Source organism: Dendrobates tinctorius, unplaced genomic scaffold (genome assembly GCF_039654945.1).
Source record: "Dendrobates tinctorius isolate UK_male_01 unplaced genomic scaffold, ASM3965494v1 ptg000070l, whole genome shotgun sequence".
Lineage (NCBI taxonomy): Eukaryota > Metazoa > Chordata > Amphibia > Anura > Dendrobatidae > Dendrobates > Dendrobates tinctorius.
In genome coordinates this window covers 67,302,645-67,325,171 of record NW_027361738.1, presented here as the reverse complement: position 1 = coordinate 67,325,171, position 22,527 = coordinate 67,302,645, and the positions used below count along the sequence as shown (strand labels likewise).

Genomic DNA, 22,527 nt, shown 5'->3' with positions numbered 1-22,527 from the left:
GAGAAACATGTGGTGGTGTCTCCGCGGTGTTGGATGTTGATCTCCATGAGTTCATTCATCCTCATTTTTCACACTATTTGTATGGACAGTCCGGGAATTTTGATTGGCGGCCCTAATTGGACGCTGCCAACTTGGTGCCCTATAGACACAGGTCCGGGGGCTTCATGCAAGATGGTGATTTTCACTTTACACTACAACAGGGAAAGATCACAGGTTCCTCTATGAAGGCTAAAATATAAAGCGAGACTAAAAAGAAAAAAGTTTTAAAAGTAATAAATATATAAAAGTTTGATTCGACCCACTTTTCCCATTTGAAAAATATACAAATGAATTTTTTAAAAAAGCAGCTGGTATTACCTCATCAGTAGATACCCCATCCATCCAAATATAAAAATATAACATTATTTAGCCCATCAAATAAAGAAAAAAAAAAAAGAATAAAGACGTCAGAATTGTCATTTTTTCCATCACCAAATCTCGCCAATAATTGCAGAAAGCAATCAAAATATCATATGTGCCCCAATATGTAATTTTCAGAACTACAACTTGCAGGATGGATGTATGAATTTTTCCTGCGCTCAATGTGTATATACATACATATATAATTTTGCTTTGTTTATCTATGTATTAAAAGTAATTTTTATGCCGTAACCAAACGTCACGTGATGAGGCATTATGATTATAATAATCCGTAATATCACCGTATCACGTGACACTGATCCCCGCGCCATTTCTATACGGCGCCAACAGCGTGCAGTACCACCTAGGGGGCGACAGAGAGCCACTGTGACAGCCGGCGTTATCAGCTGTGCGCGCTCCCTTGTGCTTGCGTGCACGCGTGTTCCCCGGGCGTCTCCTAGCAACCGTACACAGAACTGTGAGCGAGCGGCCACCGCGCAGCGCACACGGCAGGTAATAACACCGGGAGGCACCGGACGTGGCACGGGAGTCGGGACTGTCGCATATATTTGATTGGAATGCCCTTTATAAAGTGGAGGGATGGGTCTGGAATGGAGGATGTGTGATCAGTGAACCTGCGAGTGTTTGATTGCTCATTCTGTATACTGCCATACCCCAGCATTGCAGGATATAGTGAAAATACAATGAACTCCTATAAGGGCAGGTGCAGACAACCAGATCTGTCCAGGCGTGATCCCACAAAACATCGGATCGCACCCAAACTAATGTTATTTAATGGGGGATGCGAACATGTTCAATTATTCCCACGGGCAGAACCGGTCCGAGGAAGAGATCGCAGCATGCACGATTGGCATCCTATCTTCGGATCGTACTCGGCCATGCGAGTCACTGAGACCATGGAGAAAATAGGACTGCACTTGGATGACTTCTGACTGATGTCTGATTTTCATGGACTGACAGAATGGAGAAAATGGGGATATTTTTTTTGTTTCCATCTTCTCCCCATCCGAGAAAATTGCTGACTCTCTGATCAGTGTGATGGATGTGTGATTAGCATTATCAACTCTATTCCCTAAGCTGGGGTCACACAACCGTATTTTCTCTCATCCAAGAATATTGGTCCAATTATGCTAATCACAGAATAAATCGGACATGTGCACAGCCCCAAAGCAATTGGTCCGAGTGTGATCCGAAGTGTTGTCGGATCACACCAAGAATACAGTCATCTGCACGAGTCCTAAGGCTGAGCCTGTGGCTGAGCTTCAGAGTTTAACAAACATGGCAACGACCCACGGTCTTTAGAAGGCTCCAGCCTGCATGGTACCACATCAGCAGAGGGGCTCATGGATGCCCGGACCGGCACACAGCCACATAGAAATCATTTAAAGGTTTTTTCTCCTTTAGGAAATGCTCTAAAATAATAAACTGGGCCGGCAGCACTGCCGCTGAGCTCAGTGATTGGCTGCAGCGTTGATGCACATTACCGATATGATGTCACAGCTGCAGCCGAAGCACTAAAATCCAAGCAGCAGCAGGGAAGAGGGGCATGAAAACCTGGCACTGCCGCCGGCAGCGTGCGGCTGCATAGAATTACATGTTGCCGCACGCTCCGGTCCGAGTGCCGGCGGTAGTGCCAGGTTTTCATGCGAGTTTCTCGCAAGTGAGTATGAGCCTTTAAGCAGGCATTAGTTCTTTGCATGTACTAAGTACAGTGCCACTGCCCAATCTAATTCCCATCGACGACTCCAGGGCTTTTGTGCATTGGCTGCTGCAAGAAGGAGCTGATGAACAATGGAGGGGTCCTTACATAGGAGCTACCACTAGGTGTGTGTGAGGACCTCCCATCGATACATCTCATCTTCTGGTCAGGCGAAGAGTCGGGGGGTGTTTCTTTATGGCGTGCCTCCATACTGTCTTTGTGCACACAGCAATGCCATATACATGAGCCTTTAGGATAAAATAGTCCAGGAGGTGAGATACAGTAAGGTTGTGATCTGTGACTGCTCACTATGTTGAATATTGGAGCAGGAGGCGCACAGGTTATTGCCAAAAGAAATCTCTGTGTTGACTCCTAAGTGTACCTTACACCTGTGACACCTAAATCTGGTAAAACCCAGCTGTCGCCCAGACTTCAGTAACAGAGTGAGGTCATTCTGCTTGTTAAGGGGAACCAGTGGGAATGATTTACCCCAGCAGTATAATTCTGACCAGACGTAAGCTTCCTATCCTATACCATCTGCCTGAAGGGTTCATAAATCTGACAGTCTTTGGTCATGTTGGCTCAGTATATAGAACAATAAGACTGTGATTAGGAGGTTTGGCCACATTCACATGTTCAGTATTTGTAAGCCAAAATCAGGAGTGGAACAATATAAGAAAAAGTATAATAGAAACACATCACCAATTCTGCATTTTTTGCCCACTCCTGGTTTTGGCTTACAAATACTGATCTGAAATGCTGATGAAATACTGATAGTGTGAAGGTAGCCTACAGTGCGGACAATCAACAAAAAGCCATTTATCAAGACAATCTTGAACCCAAAGCCTGTCGGAGTAAGGTGCCCCAAATTTATTAAGAGGCGCTCACCTCCTGATAATTTTGGTGCCACTTTATTGATCAATAACATCAGTGTTAATCCTGGAGACAGCACTTGTTTAGTCAAAACTGCAAGATCTCGCATATTGACTGCCAGGTTTGCTGTGGGAGTTTTGTGGAAAGTCCCCAATCCAAAAGTTCATACCTGATTCCTGCCGGGGGGGGGGGGGGGTCTGATTTATATATTTTAGTTTTATATACTGCCATTAATTACCACAGTGCTTTCCAGACATCATCATCGCTGTCCCCCGTCAGCATGTATTTGGAGTGTGGGAGAAAACTGGAGAACCCGGAGGAAACCCACACAAACACAGGGAGAACATACAAACTCCTTGCAGATGTTTTCCTAAAAGATTGATCATTCAAAACATGAAATTATTTTATCCATATGATAAAAATGAAAAAGAGAAATCTGAATTGAGGTTTTCCATGTTCTTTGTCTCCCTTGGGAATATAAAATAATCAGAAGGTCATCTGTACCCCAAAATGCTATCATTAGAAAACTACAGCTGGTTCTATAAAAATAGACATCATATAGATTGACTTAATTGTATTGACTTAAAGAAAAAAGTTATCAGGTCAATTTTACTGCATAATAAATGCCATAAAAATAAACCCTCAAAAATGTTGGCAGAACATTTTTACCCCACGCCAATCTTGTTTTATTCAGGACATTATATGGTAATGTGGACAATCTTATTCACAACTTGTCCCTAAAAAAAAAGGTCCCCATAAGGCTGTGTCGATGGAAATATAAAAAAGGTTTGGCTTGGAATAAGGGGAGGATTAATCAAATTGGAATATTGCAGCTAGGTCTCTAGAAAATCCGGCATCAGCTGCAGGGATAGAAAACGTTTCCTTATTTTTATAAACTTTTCTGAATGAGAAAATGATTCTAACTATCATTGGTACACCACAAGCTGTTCCCATTACTGCAAATAGGAACATAAATATTAATTTGAAAATGATAACTTCATATAAATGTAACTAAAATGAACAATTATAGAGAATTAATGAAGGGTAATTAAATGCTGTTTCTCTTTGAATCTAGTTTTATGTTATTTTTGACACTGGCGTGCATAATTCATGGAGGGATGTAAGCAAAAGTGCAAATGAACAGTGAAAGCAATTCCCTTGGTATTAACTTGCAAGTCATTTTCAGGTGCTAAAACAAGAGATGTAAAATTTAATACAATGAAAGTGAGAGAGACGATGCTCAAGAATATAGGTTCTTACATAATAACTGTATCTATCTAATGTAATGTAGTGTAATCTAATCTATCTATCAATCCCCGGGAATGGCCATTAGATCTATCATATGTAGAGATGAGCGAGCACTAAAATGCTCGAGTGTTCGTTATTTGAACCAATCAATTCCTAATACTCGGATGATCGTTTTGAGTAATAAATATAATGGCAAATCTGAGCATTTTTCCCAAACTCTTCGATGGCTGCCTGTCACACGTAACGATCTCCCGCCGAGATGCCAACTGTCGTCACCTTGCGGCTAGAGGGCCCGCTAGCATTTCTCCAGCCTTGGTCCTGGCTTGTCTCCTTGTCTCTACCAGCCAGCCTAAGCCCCGTAGTTCGCCCACCCGTTCCTGGATTCTGGATCTCCCGTCCGCAGTATGCAATAACAACAGCGGTGAAGGCTGCGGCCAAGGTTCAGGTCTTGGAGGTTCTCAGAAAACTGCCACAAGCTACTGCCACCTCCGCTGTCGCGCCAGCTTCCTCTGGCTCTAATATTCCTCCAGTCATTGTCTCGGGGGTCTCGTAGGATTCTGCCGTCTTTGTCGCCCACAGAGCATGCAATACTCTATGGATGAGTGATTGAATACAGAAAAACGTTTCACTCCTTTTTTGGGCTGTTATGTAACACCGAAATGTGCCACAGACCACCTAGTAGTATATGGATAAGTAAGTGAATCCAGAAAAATGTTTCAATGCTTTTTTGGACTGTTATATAACACAGAAATGTACCAATAAGCACCTAATACTCTATGGAGGACAATATAGTCAATTTTTACCCCCAAAAATAAAAATGTGGTCAGCTGCTGCAGCTATATATTTAGCAATAGACTTCAAAGCCCTAATCCCTGCCTAGAGACTGTATTCAGCCACTCAACCTGCTCTTACAACTCTTTCTTCCTACCTAGGCTAAATGCAGATTGTATCTGATGCAAACAGCAAAACACAAAATTGAGCCCTTCCAAGTATGATGGTTCAGCTTCAGCACCAGTATCAATCCTGCAGGACTCTGATTTGTTATACTGTGCGCCAAGAACCTGGACAAGCACCCTCTCTCTCTACTAACAACTGTCACAGAGCTGTTCAGTGGCGTCAGTGTGCCGAGCCTGGGGGCATCTGTGCTTTAATAACCCCTGATGATGTCACACGGTCAGCCAATCACAGGAATTTTACCACCAAGATGGCTACAACATTACAGTGACTCGCAGACAATCCCCGCATGCTTATTGGAAGTGTAAAAGGCGCCATACATGCGGAGCGGGGATTCGCCCATATCTGATCACCCAGACACTCCAGTGATGTCCGAGTATCACTGAGCACATTTGCTCATCCCTAATCATATGCTATCTGATTTCTCCCACTCCCTTGTAACAAAAGTTAACTCATTAGATGCCAAATACTTTGATTGCTAATATATCTGCAACGGAGAGGCAAAATTGTGCTCCTGATTATCTAGGACGTTAAAGAAATATGCAGTCAAAATAATTACTTTCAGTAGGAAATGACTTTACAGATATTAAAAAGTTGCCTTATATTAAATGGTAACTTCAAGTCTCAGAGAGAATGAAGAATCTCAGAGTACAAATTTATGAAAACTTTCCAAACATTCAGTGCAGGAATGAATGTGTCGCATGGATTTATGTCTTTTTACATCAATTAAGGAATTTGCTCTTTAGACCTTCTGGGGTCATCACAACACAGAACCAGACAGAGGCAATCAGAGGGCAATAAAACCTTCACACTGCTTATCTATGAACTGTTCCAATATTTATGCTTATCACTCCCCCATAATGACTATTCCACTTCACATCACTTGTCTTAGCTATTGGGTTATTTCAGTGCTGTCTTTTGTATAAATATGTTATCCTTCAGATTTTGTGCTAGTCTAGCCTGATGAAGAGACCTGCATAGTCTCGAAAGCTTGCAACTTGTTACCATCTTTTCAGTTAGCCATTAAAAGGTATCAACCACTGATGACTCTCAATTCTAAATATTCTTCTATCTACTGGCTAACACGGTACAAAGATATACATCTTTCCTGCATGAAATGTTCTGCATTGTAAGTTTATTCTGTGTTTTATTAATTTTAGAATGGGGAAAAAAGTAAAGAAGGAACTGGAGCCGCCACCAAAAGATGTGGTAAGTTTTTCTAATTCAGCTCCTATGTATTTACAATAAAACTTAAGGAAAAAATCTTGATAAATATTTTCTTACTGTTTTAAGTATACGGCTCCTGAGCAGCTCTGTTATTTACTTATTTTTAAAATAACCGATGACATACAAAATCTCTAAGGCTGTGTTCACACACAGCTTTTTTTAGCGGTTTTTACCGCGGTTTTCACTATAAAACCGCTATAAAACCGCTAAAAATAAGCTGCACAGTCATTTCTATGCATTTTGCACTTTTTGTGCACATTGATGCGTTTTTTACTGCGAAAAAAACGCATCGCGGTAAAAAACGCAGCATGCTCATTAATTTTGCGATTTTTCCGCGGTTTTGGCTTCTCCCATGCGTTTAGAAACCGCTGCGGTAAAAAACGCCTCAAAAATGCATCAAAACCGCGCAAAAAACGCGCAAAAACCGCCGCGGAAAAATAGGTGCGGTTTCTGGGAAGGGATTCAGGTTTTTGTGCAGAAATTTTCTGCAACGTGTGCACTTAGCCTAATACGTCCATGCGCATCAGTTCTAGAAGGCAAAACATAATTGGTTTTCAATGCCCGATCGCATCCTCTATTTAAGGTTCCTATATATTTTCTTATTTGTGCGTTCAGTTCACAAATCGTTTTCCCTTTTATATTTGCAGTTTGATCCATTAGCAATTGAAAGTAAAAAAGCTGAAACGGCAGTCTTAATGCTTCAGTCTCCGGAAGAAGAAATTCTTGCCAAATCCTGTGATGCTATATATAAATTTGCACGAAAAGGTTTGTGGTGTACATTGTAACTAGAAAGTGTAATAAAAATCATATACAAATATGTGATATAAAGAATGCCTGGTAATATAGGCCCCATATGCCAGTCTTGATGAAGTGAACACTAGAGTAACATGTGCCACATTCATTATGATGTATACGCCACTAAACTAATTTGCGTATCTTTTGTCTGCTGTGCACCACCGGCAAAAATGTACATCAGGGCGCAGTCAGAAGGCCGTATAACGGATGACGATCACATGGACTGACCGGTGGCTCTCCTGACCAGAGCGAGACAGTATGTATTTCTGTGCGCTGTCACGCTCGACTCAGCAGAGTCACTGGTCAGTCCGTGCAATGCGATGCCATTGACATCCGTGTTTTACGCTTTTTTGTTTTAAATCAAAAACATTGTTTACTAAGTGCCCTATGTATTTGCCCTATTGCTTTTCACTTACAACAGGGTGTATGTTCATTTTGTTTCTGTCTGTTTATTGGCCAGTGTGAACATGTTACATGTATACCAACTTATATTCCAGTTTGGTTCTTTCAGTTTTACTCTAGCGGATCAGTACAGTGGAATGCCAAAATCTTCAATTTTACTCAAATTATTGTCAAGATGTGATGGTGGGATAGGAAATGTGCATCTATACTGACCCTCAGGCTAGAGGTCCCTGGATATACCTGTCCCAGGATTACCCCTGAAGGTGGGGATGCCTAGGCCTCGTTCCTTACTATGCTCCTAAGTAGCACTAGTCTGTGCGGTGTATGGGGGGAATGCAAACAAGACAGACAGGACAAAACGGAAGGATTTTGTGACGTAGCAGCGATATTGCTAGCGATATCGCTACATGTGATACTTACCTCCGACCGGCTCCCCTGCTGATTATCGCTGGTCGCGCGAGAAGGTCCTGGATCATTTCTCGTCGGGCGCTTCCTGCGGCGCCGACGAGCGACGCGTGGACGTGGGCGGGAGGACGTCAGGATCGCCGCGTCTGACAGGTAAGTAGCGTCCCCCGACCCCTGCGATGTCGCTGGTGAGATCTGCCTGTGTGGCAGCTAACTAGTGACCACTTAGCGATGCACCAGTGATCCATATCGTTGTCGGGATCGCTGGTGCATCGCTAAGTGTAACGGTACCCTTAGCAGGACGTGTCCACCTCTCCAGACCAGGATAGAGAAACTATTGCTGGCATTACCTGTATAGCAGAGCCAGCTTAAATAGAGAAAGAGCAGACATGGCTGGCTCTTCCACAGTATGTGACCAATGGCAATAAACAACCTCAGCCAAATCTAAGATTTAACTCTTGCTAACCTGCCTAGGAGCTGCAGCTCTAAGAGTCGACACCTGAGTCACCCTGCACTGATCATAGCTATCAATGGAGTTACAAGGAGGAGAGTAAGAATCTGTGGAATCCACCGACCCTGACGCCGCCAAGACAGTTGGTGATGTTTGAGAAAACCTCAATGTGACAATTATTTAATGCAAAAAAGAAAACACCCCACATAAAAATGACTGTTTATGCTATATGTGTCCTTACTTTTTGGGGAATTGTTTTTGATATCTGTGTCTTTACAATACTCTGTTATTGGCTGTTTAGAGTTTATGTGTCTTTATGAAAAATATTCAGAATTGAGAGTCCTCAGTGGTTGATACCTTTTAATGGCTAACTGAAAAGATGGTAACACATTGCAAGCTTTCGATGGACCTTGCAATGTGTTACCATCTTTTCAGTTAGCCATTAAAAGGTATCAACCACTGAGGACTCTCAATTCTGAATATTTTTCTATCTACTGGCTAACACGGTACAAAGATATCCATCTTTCCTGTGCCTTTATGATACCCTGTTGGGAGTTGATTATGCTACATGAATCTTTGCAATACTCTGTAGGGAGTTTCTTATGCTGTATCTGACTTTACAATACTCTTTTGAAAGTTGATGAAGCTATATGTGTCGTTATGATACTCTGTTGGGAGTTTTTTATGCTGTAAGTGTCTTTATAATACTCTGTTTGGAATTGTTTATGTGTCTTTATGGTACGATACGATGCGATACACTTTATTGATCCCGAGGGAAATTATGGTATTGCAGCAGCGTTACAAGCAGCATTCCAAACATTACAACATTACAAACAGCATTACATAAAGTAATTCCTAGACACAGATCTTCCACATGACTAACCACATTACGTAACAAACAAATTTGCGTAAGTGCAGGTACTTAAATCCTAAAGTACGATACTCTGTTGGGAGTTGTTTAGGCAACATGTGTCTTTATGATATTCTGTTGGAAATGGTTTATTGTATGTGTCTTTATAATACTCTCTTGTTTCATATGTATCAGTATGTGGCCACCCAGTAGTTGTGATATGATTTTTAGTCTGTTGGGGTATATCAAATGTGTGATAATGTATTCATTTTAGATTGTGAGACATTGCCGTTCTTTTGGAACTTCTGGGAAAGGTTAAAAGGATACATCTGTATAATAGGAAACAATACAGTTGTGGCCAAAAGTATTGACACCCCTGCAATTCTGTCAGATAATACTCAGTTTCTTCCTGAAAATGATTGGAAACACAAATTCTTTGGTATTATTATCTTCATTTAATTTGTCTTAAATGAAAAAACACAAAAAGAATTGTCCTAAAGCCAAATTGGATATAAAACCACACCAAACATAAAAAAGAGGGTGGACAAAACTATTGGCAGTGTTCGAAAAATCATGTGATGCTTCTCTAATTTGTGTAATTAACAGCACCTGTAACTTACCTGTGGCACCTAACAGGTGTTGGCAATAACTAAATCACACTTGCAGCCAGTTGACATGGATTAAAGTTGACTCAACCTCTGTCCTGTGTCCTTGTGTGTACCACATTGAGCATGGAGAAAAGAAAGAAGACCAAAGAACTGTCTGAGGACTTGAGAAGCCAAATTGTGAGGAAGCATGAGCAATCTCAAGGCTACAAGTCCATCTCCAAAGACCTGAATGTTCCCGTGTCTACCGTGCGCAGTGTCATCAAGAAGTTTAAAGCCCATGGCACTGTGGCTAGCCTCCCTAGATGTGGACGGAAAAGAAAAATTGACAAGAGATTTCAATGCAAGATTGTGCGGATGTTGGATAAAGAACCTCAACTAACATCCAAACAAGATCAAGCTGCCCTGCAGTCCGAGGGTACAACAGTGTCAATCCGTACTATCCGTCAGCGTCTGAATGAAAAGGGACTGTATGGTAGGAGACCCAGGAAGACCCCACTTCTTACCCCGAGACATAAAAAAGCCAGGCTGGAGTTTGCCAAAACACCTGAAAAAGCCTAAAACGTTTTGGAAGAATGTTCTCTGGTCAGATGAGACAAAAGTAGAGCTTTTTGGGCAAAGGCATCAACATAGAGTTTACAGGAGAAAAAAAGAGGCATTCAAAGAAAAGAACACGGTCCCTACAGTCAAACATGGCGGAGGTTCCCTGATGTTTTGGGGTTGCTTTGCTGCCTCTGGCACTGGACTGCTTGACCGTGTGCATGGCATTATGAAGTCTGAAGACTACCAACAAATTTTGCAGCATAATGTAGGGCCCAGTGTGAGAAAGCTGGGTCTCCCTCAGAGGTCATGGGTCTTCCAGCAGGACAATGACCCAAAACACACTTCAAAAAGCACTAGAAAATGGTTTGAGAGAAAGCACTGGAGACTTCTAAGGTGGCCAGCAATGAGTCCAGACCTGAATCCCATAGAACACCTGTGGAGAGATCTAAAAATGGCAGTTTGGAGAAGGCACCCTTCAAATATCAGGGACCTGGAGGTTTGCCAAAGAAGAATGGTCTAAAATTCCAGAAGAGCATTGTAAGAAACTCATTGATGGTTACCGGAAGCGGTTGGGCGCAGTTATTTTGGCTAAAGGTTGTGCAACCAAGTATTAGGCTGAGGGTGCCAATACTTCTGTCTGGCCCATTTTTGGAGTTTTGTGTGAAATGATCAATGTTTTGCTTTTTGCTTCATTCTCTTTTGTGTTTTTTAATTTAAGACAAATTAAATGAAGATAATAAGGCTAAGTGCACACGTACCGGAACTCTCGCGGAAATTACCGCGAGAATTCCGGAATTCCAGTCCGCGGGAAAATCGCATTTTAAATTCCCGCGATTTTCCCGCGGAAAAACTAGCATTTTGCACGCGTAATTAGCTTGCAAAATGCTAGTGTTCTCCAAGCGATCTGTAGCATCGCTTGGAGAACTGATTGACAGGTTGGTCACACTCGACAAACATAGTGTTTGACCAGTGTGACCAACTTTTTACTACTGAGGCCGCCTATGCAGCATCAGTAGTAAAAGATAGAATGTAAAAAAAAATAAAAAATGGTTGTATTCTTACCCTCCGACGTCCCACGCATCCGTTCCCAGTAATCCTTTGCGAAAATGCCCGCGATGACGTCCGTTCTCGCGGGATCGCGATGTCTCGCGGTAATTCGCGATGACGTCGCGCGAATGACCGCGAGACTTCGCGATCCCGCGAGAACGGACGTCATCGCGGGCATTTTCGCAAAGCACTACTGGGAATGAGAGTGTGAAGAGAAGCGGGAAGGCTGCGCGGGACGCCGGAGGGTGAGAATAACAATATTTTTTATTTTTAAATTCTTTTTTTTACAGGGATATGGTACCCAAAGCCCGGAGGACAGTCTCCTCTCCTCCGGACCGTGGGTACCATCCGCAATTGTTCTGCTTACTTTCCGCATGGTGTGCACAGCCACATGCGGGAAGTAAGCGGAACAATGCATTCCTATGGGTGCGGGATCGCCGCGATTCCGCAAATTAATGAGCATGCTGCGGTTTTTACCGCGAAGCGATTCCGCCGCGGTAAAAACCGCAGCATTAGCACAGCATTGCGGAATCCCATAGGAATGCATGGGATGCTTATTTTTCGCGTTTTCGCGGCAAAATCGCGCGGTTAAAACCGCCACGGAAACACGAAAAAAACGCCACGTGTGAACTCAGCCTAATACCAAAGAATTTGTGTTTGCAATCATTTTCAGGAAGAAACTGAGTATATCTGACAGCATTGCAGGGGTGTCAATACTTTTGGCCACAACTGTATGTGAATACAATATAGTAAAACCTCGATGAGATGATCCTCAATTATTGCATTAAACACATAGACAATTTGCATAATATATGATGACATGGTAAATCTGTCACAGGAAATTAGGTGTTGATAAATGGATGGTCGTAGACTGGTATTTTGTATGTACTGAGCATGTGGCCTGACTGTATGTGTGATGATGAGTTCTGCATCTTATAGTTATTCCAGTCCAGTCAGGCAATGACGCTCGTTACTGTTAGCGGCTATTGATCGTTTAACAAGCTACAGCTATCACTGGACAGCACTAAATTATTCATTTATGTTCCTCAAGGAGATGAAAATAAAATCACCCTTCTTGGACTTGGAGCGATGGAATCACTTTCAAAACTCATCTCTCATGAAGATAAAATTGTGCGCAGAAACGCCACAATGGTCTGTGGAATCATGGCAGCACACAGTAAGTTATATTAATTAAAGGAATATGTGGTTTTGCAAAATTGTGCAAAGAAAAAAAATGTAAAAAAAACTACTTTATGTTTACTCAGATTAATATCATTTATTTTCTTATTGCATTTCCCAATTAAAGAAGCATTCCTCCTCCCTCTTAATATATTGCAGTCATCATATTATACAGCATTGTGTACTTACAACTGGTCATTTTGCCTTTCCACCCAGATAATTCTTCTCTTTCCTCTGCTCTATGTAGAATCAGGAAGTCTCTATTCCCTGCATTTATTATTCTGATCTTCAAGTCCTGACCCAGCTGCTCTCTCCTCCCCTCTGCCAGGGGCATTTGGGGCATTTGCAGTGACTCGTGACTCATACAGGGAAAATTGACCTCCTGTTTCTACATAGAGCTTAGAAGGATTCATCTAGTCTCTTTTTAATCACGTAATGTTATAGACCTAGTGAAAAATAGAAGAATTATCTGGGTAGAAAGGCAAAATGAGCAATTGTAAGTACTCAGTGCTATATAAAATTGTGGCGCCCCTGAGGCTCAGTCGCCACATAGGTACTGCGCCTTCTCCTAAGATGTAGTGTCCCACCATCCAGGTAAGGTGCGAACTCCCTGCCACACTCCAAGACCTGCATCCCACACACAGGATAGTTCAGCAGGGCCACATTGCAGCTTTAGGCTCAGGGTGTAGAAGGAGCACCTTTCGTGGAACCCTGCTTCGTAACACGAGATGTTCTGGGAGGTGGGTGGAGTTAGTATAAAAGGATGGGGCAATATAGAATCACAGGTCAGTCAGACCGAGAGGTCAGTCAGACCGAGAGGTCAGTCTGGGGTGAGTTCCAGAGGAGAGGAGAGAAAGAGCTCACTCAGACAGGAGTGAGGGATCCCTGGAAGAAGGGATGGAGGAAGGAGTGCTGCAGCTGCCTCAGTGACCTGAGCCAGCTGGCACGGAAAAGGAAGAGAGAAGGAGAGACGTAGAACTGTAATCTGCATTTCCATAAGAGAGAGAAAGACAAGCATGGAATGAAGTGGAGAGAGAACAGAGAGGAGGAGTGGGTTGGATAGGAACCCTGCCTTTAGGTTCTCAGTGCTAGGCCAGGGCCCGGTCCCCGAGGTTGTATGGACACTTATGGTTCTGCAGCAGACACCGGTGGAGTAGTTGGCTGTACATGCACTACTCCCAACCAAGACTTGGGACACAACAGCGAAACGGATAGGGAGCCGGGATTCAGGAGAAGGGAGTCCCCAAAGCAGGCTACAGCTGTCTGTCATACAAGTGAGAGAGTTGTTAGGAACATCTGACGGGAGGAACTTCAGAGTAACCACGGTACTGGAGCTCTTCACATTAAAAGGCGCAATAGAGGAGTCGTTCAGGACATTGGCGGGGTGCTGGCGGAGAGAGTCTGATCTTGCCTGGAGGTTGGCTGGGCCTCTGCCCCGGAGGACACAGTACCGAAGCGGGCACCTGTGTGCACTACGAACTGTGAGTAAAGCTTTGAAACTGCAAGCTCTGGTGTCCTCCAATCATTCCTGCATCAGCACCGCTACAACTGGGTATTGACATCTACACCATCCCATGCCCTTACTCCTCCATTGTACTTTCACACTGCCCTGGGGTTACAGCTTCACCTGTGGGGAGCTACACCATCTAAGCTGCGACACACCATCAGCCACAGAGGATCTGCACGCAGTGTTGGCTAACATCTTACTTACCAAACACCACGGGTGGCGTCACAAACTTTACCTTACAAACAAACATCACTGCCATTGATATTGGGCGCCCAGGGCCACGGACCGGGTCACCGCTGCTGTGACACCACATTGTCCCCCTGACACCGGCCCGGTACCGGGTACCCCACAGCCCTGGGTGAAGCCAGCGAGGGCGACCCAATTTTGGCGTCAAGAACAGGATGACGAGACCCGAAGCCATCGGGTTCTGTGTGCCTGAAATTTGTTGAACTTTGACTTTTTGAAAATGTGTAGAAGACCTGATTTAATAGACTGTAAAATGGACATTAGAAATGGCCGCTGGCGCGGAGAAGAAGGGCGTGAAGAGATAGGAGGTCCTAAGAAAAGACCACGAAGAGTGTTAGGCCTGCCCTGCCTGAATTATTACGTGACAGATACATGGCCCACCCCCCCGAGGGGTTCGGATACTGGCTTGGTATGGAGGCGCTAGAAGAAGACGCCGCCTCCGGAAGGAGGGGCAGAAGAAGCCAGTGGCGGGAAAGGGGCCGAGGCAGGAAGAGAAACGCCAGAGCGCCATCTTGGAGAGCAAGGGAAGGAGGCCTGCGGAGCACGGGAAAGTACATATCCCTGGCGCCATGGCTGAAGGCTCCAACCCTGATTCTAGAATGGACTTCCGGCAATTAGCCGAAGAAATCATTGAACTGACTACCCGTCTGCAGCTGAGACAGGAAGCTTTGAGGAGGCTGGGACGGCAGCGCGCCCCGGAAGGGCCTACACCCGCGGTACCCCCTCCACCGGTACTCGCCGCTGCAGCACCGGACCTTTTCTGGACAGACCTTGCGAAGCTTGGAGCCACTGCCATGCCATCAGCGGCGTACTCCGTTCCCTCCTTGCCGTTAATACCGGAGGAGTTGTATGCAGCCCCGGGAGCTGAAGTGGAAGGAGAAGAGTCCCTGTCCGGACCTGGCGTGGCTGCGCAGGTCCCGCCAACAACACCCGCGGAACCGCAGTCGCTGTGGGCTCCACCGCCATCCCCGGTATCCCACCGGGCGGTGCCAGCTACCACCACACCTGCACCGGAGCAGAGTCCGCGCCGCCGGGACCCGCCAGGTACGATTACTGCCCCGGGGATGACCTTAGCTTTGGGAGTGGCACCTGTGGATAGGAATGGCCCAGTTGATCTCCGCCGATGACCCCCGACTGCAGTACCGCTGATTGAAACCCCAATGGACACTGAGGAATCAGATGAGGAACTGGCAGTGGTGCCCACAGTGGATGTGCCAACCCCACCGGCGGTGGATTTTTCTATGGCCCTTTCAATTACCCCAACCAGTCCCTATCTCTCCTTGTGGGAAGCAGAGTACATGCGGTTGGCCAGCCAGCAACAGGATGAGGACATTTCTAGTACCACATCTGAAGACAGTTCCAGAACCCCAGGAGGGGACCACTATTAAAAAGATTTTTTTTTTCAGTTTCCACAATCTCGTTACCCAGGAGGGTTTGTTGCACCAGTTGTGCTCTTTTGTTTATTTTGTTGCCTAGTTTTGATTGGCAGCGTTATTTTCAAAATGGAACTAAGGAGATCATAGACGCTGATTGATCCGAACTTACATTGTAAATAGTTTGCACCTCTTTAGGTGCCCTTTCTTGGTTTTACATGCAAAGACACTTTGCGAAGATGATGTTTTTGCATGGACACTTTTCGAAGAATGATGTCTACCTCAAAGGATACTGCGAGAAATCCCGGCTGGGAGCGGAGTCCAGCGCTTACAAGAATATTTGCAATGTTTTACTGAAAAGTATTTGATAATGTGTTTTATGAGAATGTTGATATTTGAGAAATGGCCTTTATATAGTGAGAATTACGAATGTCTGATATAGAGATGAGCAATGTAGATGAAGAATTGATAGACAGGTGACAGACCAGGAATTTGAGGTCAGTGTCTTGCGTCTAGTAGAATGAGAGAAAAATAAGAATAAAGTGACAGAATAAGAGAAAGTGATAAGGAAATGTGTTACAGAGAATAGCACTTTGAAAATGAGAATTGCACTTAGAATTGAGAAATAATTGCACTGTTTAATATAGAATTTTTGATAGGATTGTTAGTAACGTTCAAGAAGAGTACCTCCTATATTAGGAAGCTTAGAGTAAGAAAAGTTATTATGCAATATAAAATTTTTTGTATGTTTCTCTGCTGTATGCTGTATTTTCTTGCAGCCCGCGGATGTGCTGTGTTTAACGGGGGGGAGTGTGGCGCCCCTGAGGCTCAGTCGCCACAGAGGTACTGCACCTTCTCCTAAGGTGTAGTGCCCCACCATCCAGGTAAGGTGGGAACTCCCTGCCACACTCCAACATCTGCATCCCACACACAGGATAGTTCAGCAGGGCCACATTGCAGCTTTAGGCTCAGGGTGTAGAAGGAGCACCTTTCGTGGAACCCTGCTTCGTAACACGAGATGTTCTGGGAGGTGGGTGGAGTTAGTGTAAAAAGAAGGGGAAAGATAGAATTACAGGTCAGTCAGACCGAGAAGTCAGTCAGACTGAGAGGTCAGTCTGGGGTGAGTCCCAGAGGAGAGGAGAGGAAGAGCTCACTCAGAGAGGAGTGAGGGATCCCTGGAAGAAGGGATGGAGGAAGGAGTGCTGCAGCTGCCTCAGTGACCTGAGCCAGCTGGCACGGGAAAGGAAGAGAGAAGGAGAGACGAAGAACTGTAATCTGCATTTCCATAAGAGAGAGAAAGACAAGCACGGAACGAAGTGGAGAGAGAACAGAGAGGAGGAGTGGGTTGGATAGGAACCCTGCCTATAGGTTCTCAGCGCTAGGCCGGGGCCCGGTCCCCGAGGTTGTAAGGACGCTTATGGTTCTGCAGCAGACACCAGTGGAGTAGTTGGCTGTACATGCACTACTCCCAACCAAGACTTGGGACACAACAGCGAAACGGATAGAGAGCCGGGATTCAGGAGAAGGGAGTCCCCGAAGCAGGCTACAGCTGTCTGTCATACAAGTGAGAGAGTTGTTAGGAACATCTGACGAGAGGAACTTCAGAGTAACCACGGTACTGGAGCTCTTCACATTAAAAGGCGCAATAGAGGAGTCGTTCAGGAAGGACACATTGGCGGGGTGCTGGCAGAGAGAGTCTGATCTTGCCTGGAGGTTGGCTGGGCCTCTGCCCCGGAGGACACAGTACCGAAGCGGGCACCTGTGTGCACTACGAACTGTGAGTAAAGCTTTGAAACTGCAAGCTCTGATGTCCTCCAATCATTCCCGCATCAGCACCGCTACAACTGGGTATTGACATCTACACCATTCCGTGCCCTTACTCCTCCATTGTACTTTCACACTGCCCTGGGGTTACAGCTTCACCTGTGGGGAGCTACACCATCTAAGCTGCGACACACCATCAGCCCCAGAGGATCTGCACGCAGCGTTGGCTAACATCTTACTTGCCAAACACCACGAGTGGCGTCACGAACTTTACCTTACAAACATCACCGCCATTGATATTGGGCGCCCAGGGCCACGGACCGGGTCACCGCTGCTGTGACACCACATCGTCCCCCTGACACCGGCCCAGTACCGAGTACCCCACAGCCCTGGGTGAAGCCAGCAAGGGCGACCCAATATCATGACTGCAATATATTAAGAGGATAACAATTTTGAGGTGAGTGCTTTTTTAAGGGTACGTGCACACGACACCTTATAAATGTCAGCATACCCGGATTGTCTTTGAAGTAGACAAAGACAACTGTTTAACTAGTCGCAGTTGATGATTATTTTGATGAAAACCTCTGAAAACAACTTTGCCGATATTAGCGAATATAAAGCAAACACATAGAACACAGAGTCTAAAAAAGGCGAAAGTTAAAAGAGGAATTATGCACAAAGGAAAAACACCAAAAACTAGATAAAAAACAGGCACACAAGCTAAAATGAGTTAGGCCATTGGTTTCTTAGGTAGATATCTAGCTGTCTCTAGGAAAGTGTTCTAGTTCTCCTGAAGATCCAGATGGTAGGGAGCTTTTAGGCTATGTGCTCACAACATCTTGATTCAGTCGAATTCCACCTGAAATAGCTCTCAGAAAATCGCTGAAAAAAATGAACATATGCAGTTCTGTTTTCTTTTAACCACTTTAGGTTTCCTAAAATGATAAACTCATCCTCTTCTTCACCCAAGTTTAGAAAACATTATGTGCACATACTTTTAAAGGGGTTGTCTACTACTAGGACAACCCCTTTTTAAATGAAATGTTCAGCCCCAATAAAATAATAAATCCTGTACTCCCCTCCCGTGCCGGCGCTGTTCTAGCGGTGTCAGCACTCGCGGTGCCGGGGCTGGGATGCAGTGGAATGACACGTGAAGTCTGACGCCCAATCAGCACTGGCGTCACTGTCTCTGCCTTCGGACAAACTGAACTTGAAGAGGAAGCCCGGGATGAGCTGTGGCCCTGGCTTCTAATTCATGTTCAGTTTGTCCGAAGGCGAAGATATTGACACCAGTGCTGATTGGGCTCCGGCATCATGTATCACAACGCCGCATCACAGCCCAGGGAAGAGTGAGCACTGACACCGCGGAAACGGCGCCGGCATGGGAAGTGAGTGTAGGCTTTATTATTTTAGCGGGGCCGAACATTTAGTTTTACAAGGGGTTATCCTAGTAGTGGATGACCCCTTTAAGGAGGTAATATGTAAGATAGCTCCAGAAAACTATTTTCCACCTATTGATGTCACTAGACAGTCAACTTGTTCCCTATTTTAGCAGGTATTCTTTTTATTATTTGATGCAGGAAATACAATGCATGTAAAAGTTTGAGCAACCCTGGTCAAAATTACTGTTACTGTGAACAGTTAACCCCGTTACTCCCAAGGGTGGTTTGCATGGTAATTCCCGGGCCAATTTTTACAATTCTGACCACTGTCCTTTTATGAGGTAATAACTCTGGAACGCTTCCATGGATCCCGGTGATTCTGACATTGTTTTCCCATGACATATTGTACTTCATGTTAGTGGTAAAATTTCATTGATATAACTTGTGTTTATTTGTGAAAAAAATGGAAATTTGGCGAAAATTTAGAAAATTTAGCAATTTTCCAACTTTGAATTTGTATGCCCTTAAATCACAGAGATACGGCACACAAAAAACTTAATAAGTAACATTTCCCACATGTTTACTTTACATTAGCACAATTTTGGAACCAAAATTTTTTTTGTTAGGAAGTTATAAGGGTTAAAAGTTGACTAGCGATTTCTCATTTTATTTTTAGGGACCACATCACATTTGAAGTCACTTTGAGGGGTCTATATGATAGAAGATACCCAAAAGTGACACCATTCTAAAAACTGCACCCCTCAAGGTGATCAAAACCACATTCAAGAAGTTTATTAACCCTTCAGATGCTTCACAGGAATTTTTTGAATGTTTAAAAAAATGAACATTTAACTTTTTTTCACGAAAAAAATTACTTCAGGTCCAATTTTTTTTATTTTACCAAGGGTAACCGGAGATATTGGACTGCAAAAGTTATTTTGCAATTTGTCTTGAGTACGCTGATACCTGATATGTGGGGGTGAACCACTGTTACGGCGCATGGCAGAGCTCGGAAGGGAACGAGCGCCGTTTGACATTTTCAACGCAAAATTGACTGGAATTGAGATCGGGCGCCATGTCACGTTTGGAGAGCCCCTGATGTGCCTAAACAGTAGAAACTACCCACAAGTGACCCCATTTTGGAAACTAGTCCCCCCCAAGGAGCTTATCTAGATGTGTGGTAAGAACTTTGAACCCCCAAGGGCTTCACAGAAGTTTACAACGTACAGCCGTACAATTAAAAAAATCATATTTTTTCCACAAAAATGATCTTTTCACCCCCAATTTTTATTTTCCCAAGGGAAGCAGGACACCAAAAGTTATTGTGCAATTTGTCCTGAGTACGCTGATACCCCATATGTGGGGGAAAACCACTATTTGGGCGCATGGCAGAGCTTGGAAGGGAAACAGCGCCATTTGACTTTTTTGGCTGGAGTTGAGATCAGACGCCATGTTGCATTAGGAGAGCCCCTGATGTGCCCAAACAGTGGAAACCCCCCAATTCTAACGCCAACCCTAACCCCAACACACCCCTAACCCTAATCTCAGCCCTAGACCTAACCCTTACTCTAGCCCAAGCCCTAACCCTAGCCCTAACCCTAACCCTAATGGGAAAATGGAAATAAATACTTTTTTTAAATTTTATTATTTTTCCCTATCTAAGGGGGTGATAACGGGGGGTTTGATTTACTATTTATAGCGGGTTTTTATGCTTGGCAGCTGTCATACTCTAAAAGACGCTTTTTATTGAAAAATAGTTTTTGCATCACCACATTTTGAGAGCTATAATTTTTCCGTATTTTGACCCACAGAGTCATGTGAGGTCTTATTTTTTGCGGGACGACTTGATGTTTTTTTCGGGCACGTGACATTTTTTGATCGCTTTTTATTCCGATTTTTAGGACGTAGAATGAACAAAAACCAGCATTTCATGAATTTCTTTTGGGGGGGTGCGTTTACACCGTTCCTCATGTGGTAAATTGATAAAGCGGTTTTATTCTTTGGGTCAGTACGATTACAGCGATACCTCATTTATGTCTTTTTATATGTTTTGGCTCTTTTATACAATAAAAACAATTTTATATAAAAAATAATTATTTTTGCATTGCTTTATTCTGCAAGCTATAACTTTTTTATTTTTTCGCTGATGATGCTGTATGGCAGCTCGTTTATTGCGGGACAAGATGATGTTTTCAGCGGTACCATGGTTATTTATATACGTCTTTTTGATTGCGTGTTATTGCACTTTTTGTTCAGCGGTATGATGATAAAGCATTACTTTTTGCTTTTGTTTTTTTTTTTTTGAAGGGGTTCACTAAAGGGGTTAACTAGTGGGACAGTTTTATAGGGCGGGTCGTTACGGACGCGGCGATGCTAAATATGTGTACTTTTATTGTTTTGGTTTTTTTTATTTAGAAAAAAAATAATTTATTAGGGAATATATATTTTTTTTATTTATTTTGGGATTTTTAAAAATTATTTTTACAAGTGTTTTTTTTTTTTTTACTTTATTATATTGTCCCGGGGGGGGACATCACTGTTTTTTGTCAGATCTCTGATCTGACACTTAGAACAGCGCTGATAGATCAGCGATCTGACAGGAGCTGCTGCAGGCTTCCTCATGCCTGCTTTCAGCAGGCAGTGAGGAAGTCACCTCCCTGCAGGACCCCGAAGGCCCCCGCAGCCATATTGGGGTCGCAGGGAAGCACGGAGGGAACCCCCTCCCTGCGCGCTTCTCTCCTATGCCCCCGGTACACTGCGATCATGTGGTGTCAGGATCCTGACAGCGCCGACGTACAGCCTCCGCTGAGCAGGGACTCACCCGCACTGTAGGGGGCCCGGGGACAGGTACAGCCGGAAAGTACAGATGCACAGGACCTGTGGACGCTGAAGTTTAGCAAGCAGTCACAGCACCTACGGTCATGTGACTGCAAGGGGGTGAGGCTTAGCGTCCTGCTTTCAGAGATGGCAGGACACTATACAGAAAACTCAGAGTCAGGCAAAACGGAGGTCATACACAGTACGGGCAAGCGAGGTACAGGAGGGATATACAGATGGGAGGTCAGACAAAGCAAAAGGTCATACACAGTACGGGCAAGCGCGGTACAGGAGGGATATTCAGGAGGGAGGTCAGACAAAGCCAAGGGTCATACACAGCACAGGCAAAGCAGGTACAGAGTCAGCAAACCAGAGACGTAAACCGTAACAGAGCAGGGTCAGAATACCAGGCAGACGGACAATGATTGGCATGACGCACGGACAGAGCAGGGTCGGGCACACTCAGATAGGAGTATAAGTGACAGGGGACTGCGCTCCCCTGAAGCTATAAAAACCCTCCCCTGATCCACAGAGAGGCTCTCAGAGTTAACTCCTACACCACCTACCCAAATCTCAAAACACACCATGACAAGGGGTTAAACAAGTTGAAGATGAAATGATCTCTAAAAGGGCTAAAGTTACAGATGTCACATTTCCTTTGTATTTTAGGCAAAAATATATATGTTTAATCATTTATATTTTAAAAATTCCAAAAAGTATAATGAGCCAAGGCAAAATTT

At 44.2% G+C, this 22,527-nt stretch overlaps 1 protein-coding gene across 3 annotated transcripts in view; it reads left to right on the top strand.

The window, feature by feature from the left end:
- Positions 1-861: 861 nt before the first annotated feature.
- The window catches only part of ARMC3 (armadillo repeat containing 3), a 109,769-nt gene continuing 88,103 nt past the window's right edge, over positions 862-22,527 (top strand). For all 3 annotated transcript variants that reach the window (XM_073581810.1, XM_073581809.1, XM_073581808.1), the window contains exons 1-4: positions 862-912; positions 6,355-6,403; positions 7,069-7,186; positions 12,571-12,696. In XM_073581810.1, the coding sequence (XP_073437911.1) occupies positions 6,356-6,403; positions 7,069-7,186; positions 12,571-12,696 (292 nt within the window). In that variant the 5' untranslated portion in view covers positions 862-912; position 6,355. The remainder of the gene's footprint in view (positions 913-6,354; positions 6,404-7,068; positions 7,187-12,570; positions 12,697-22,527) is intronic.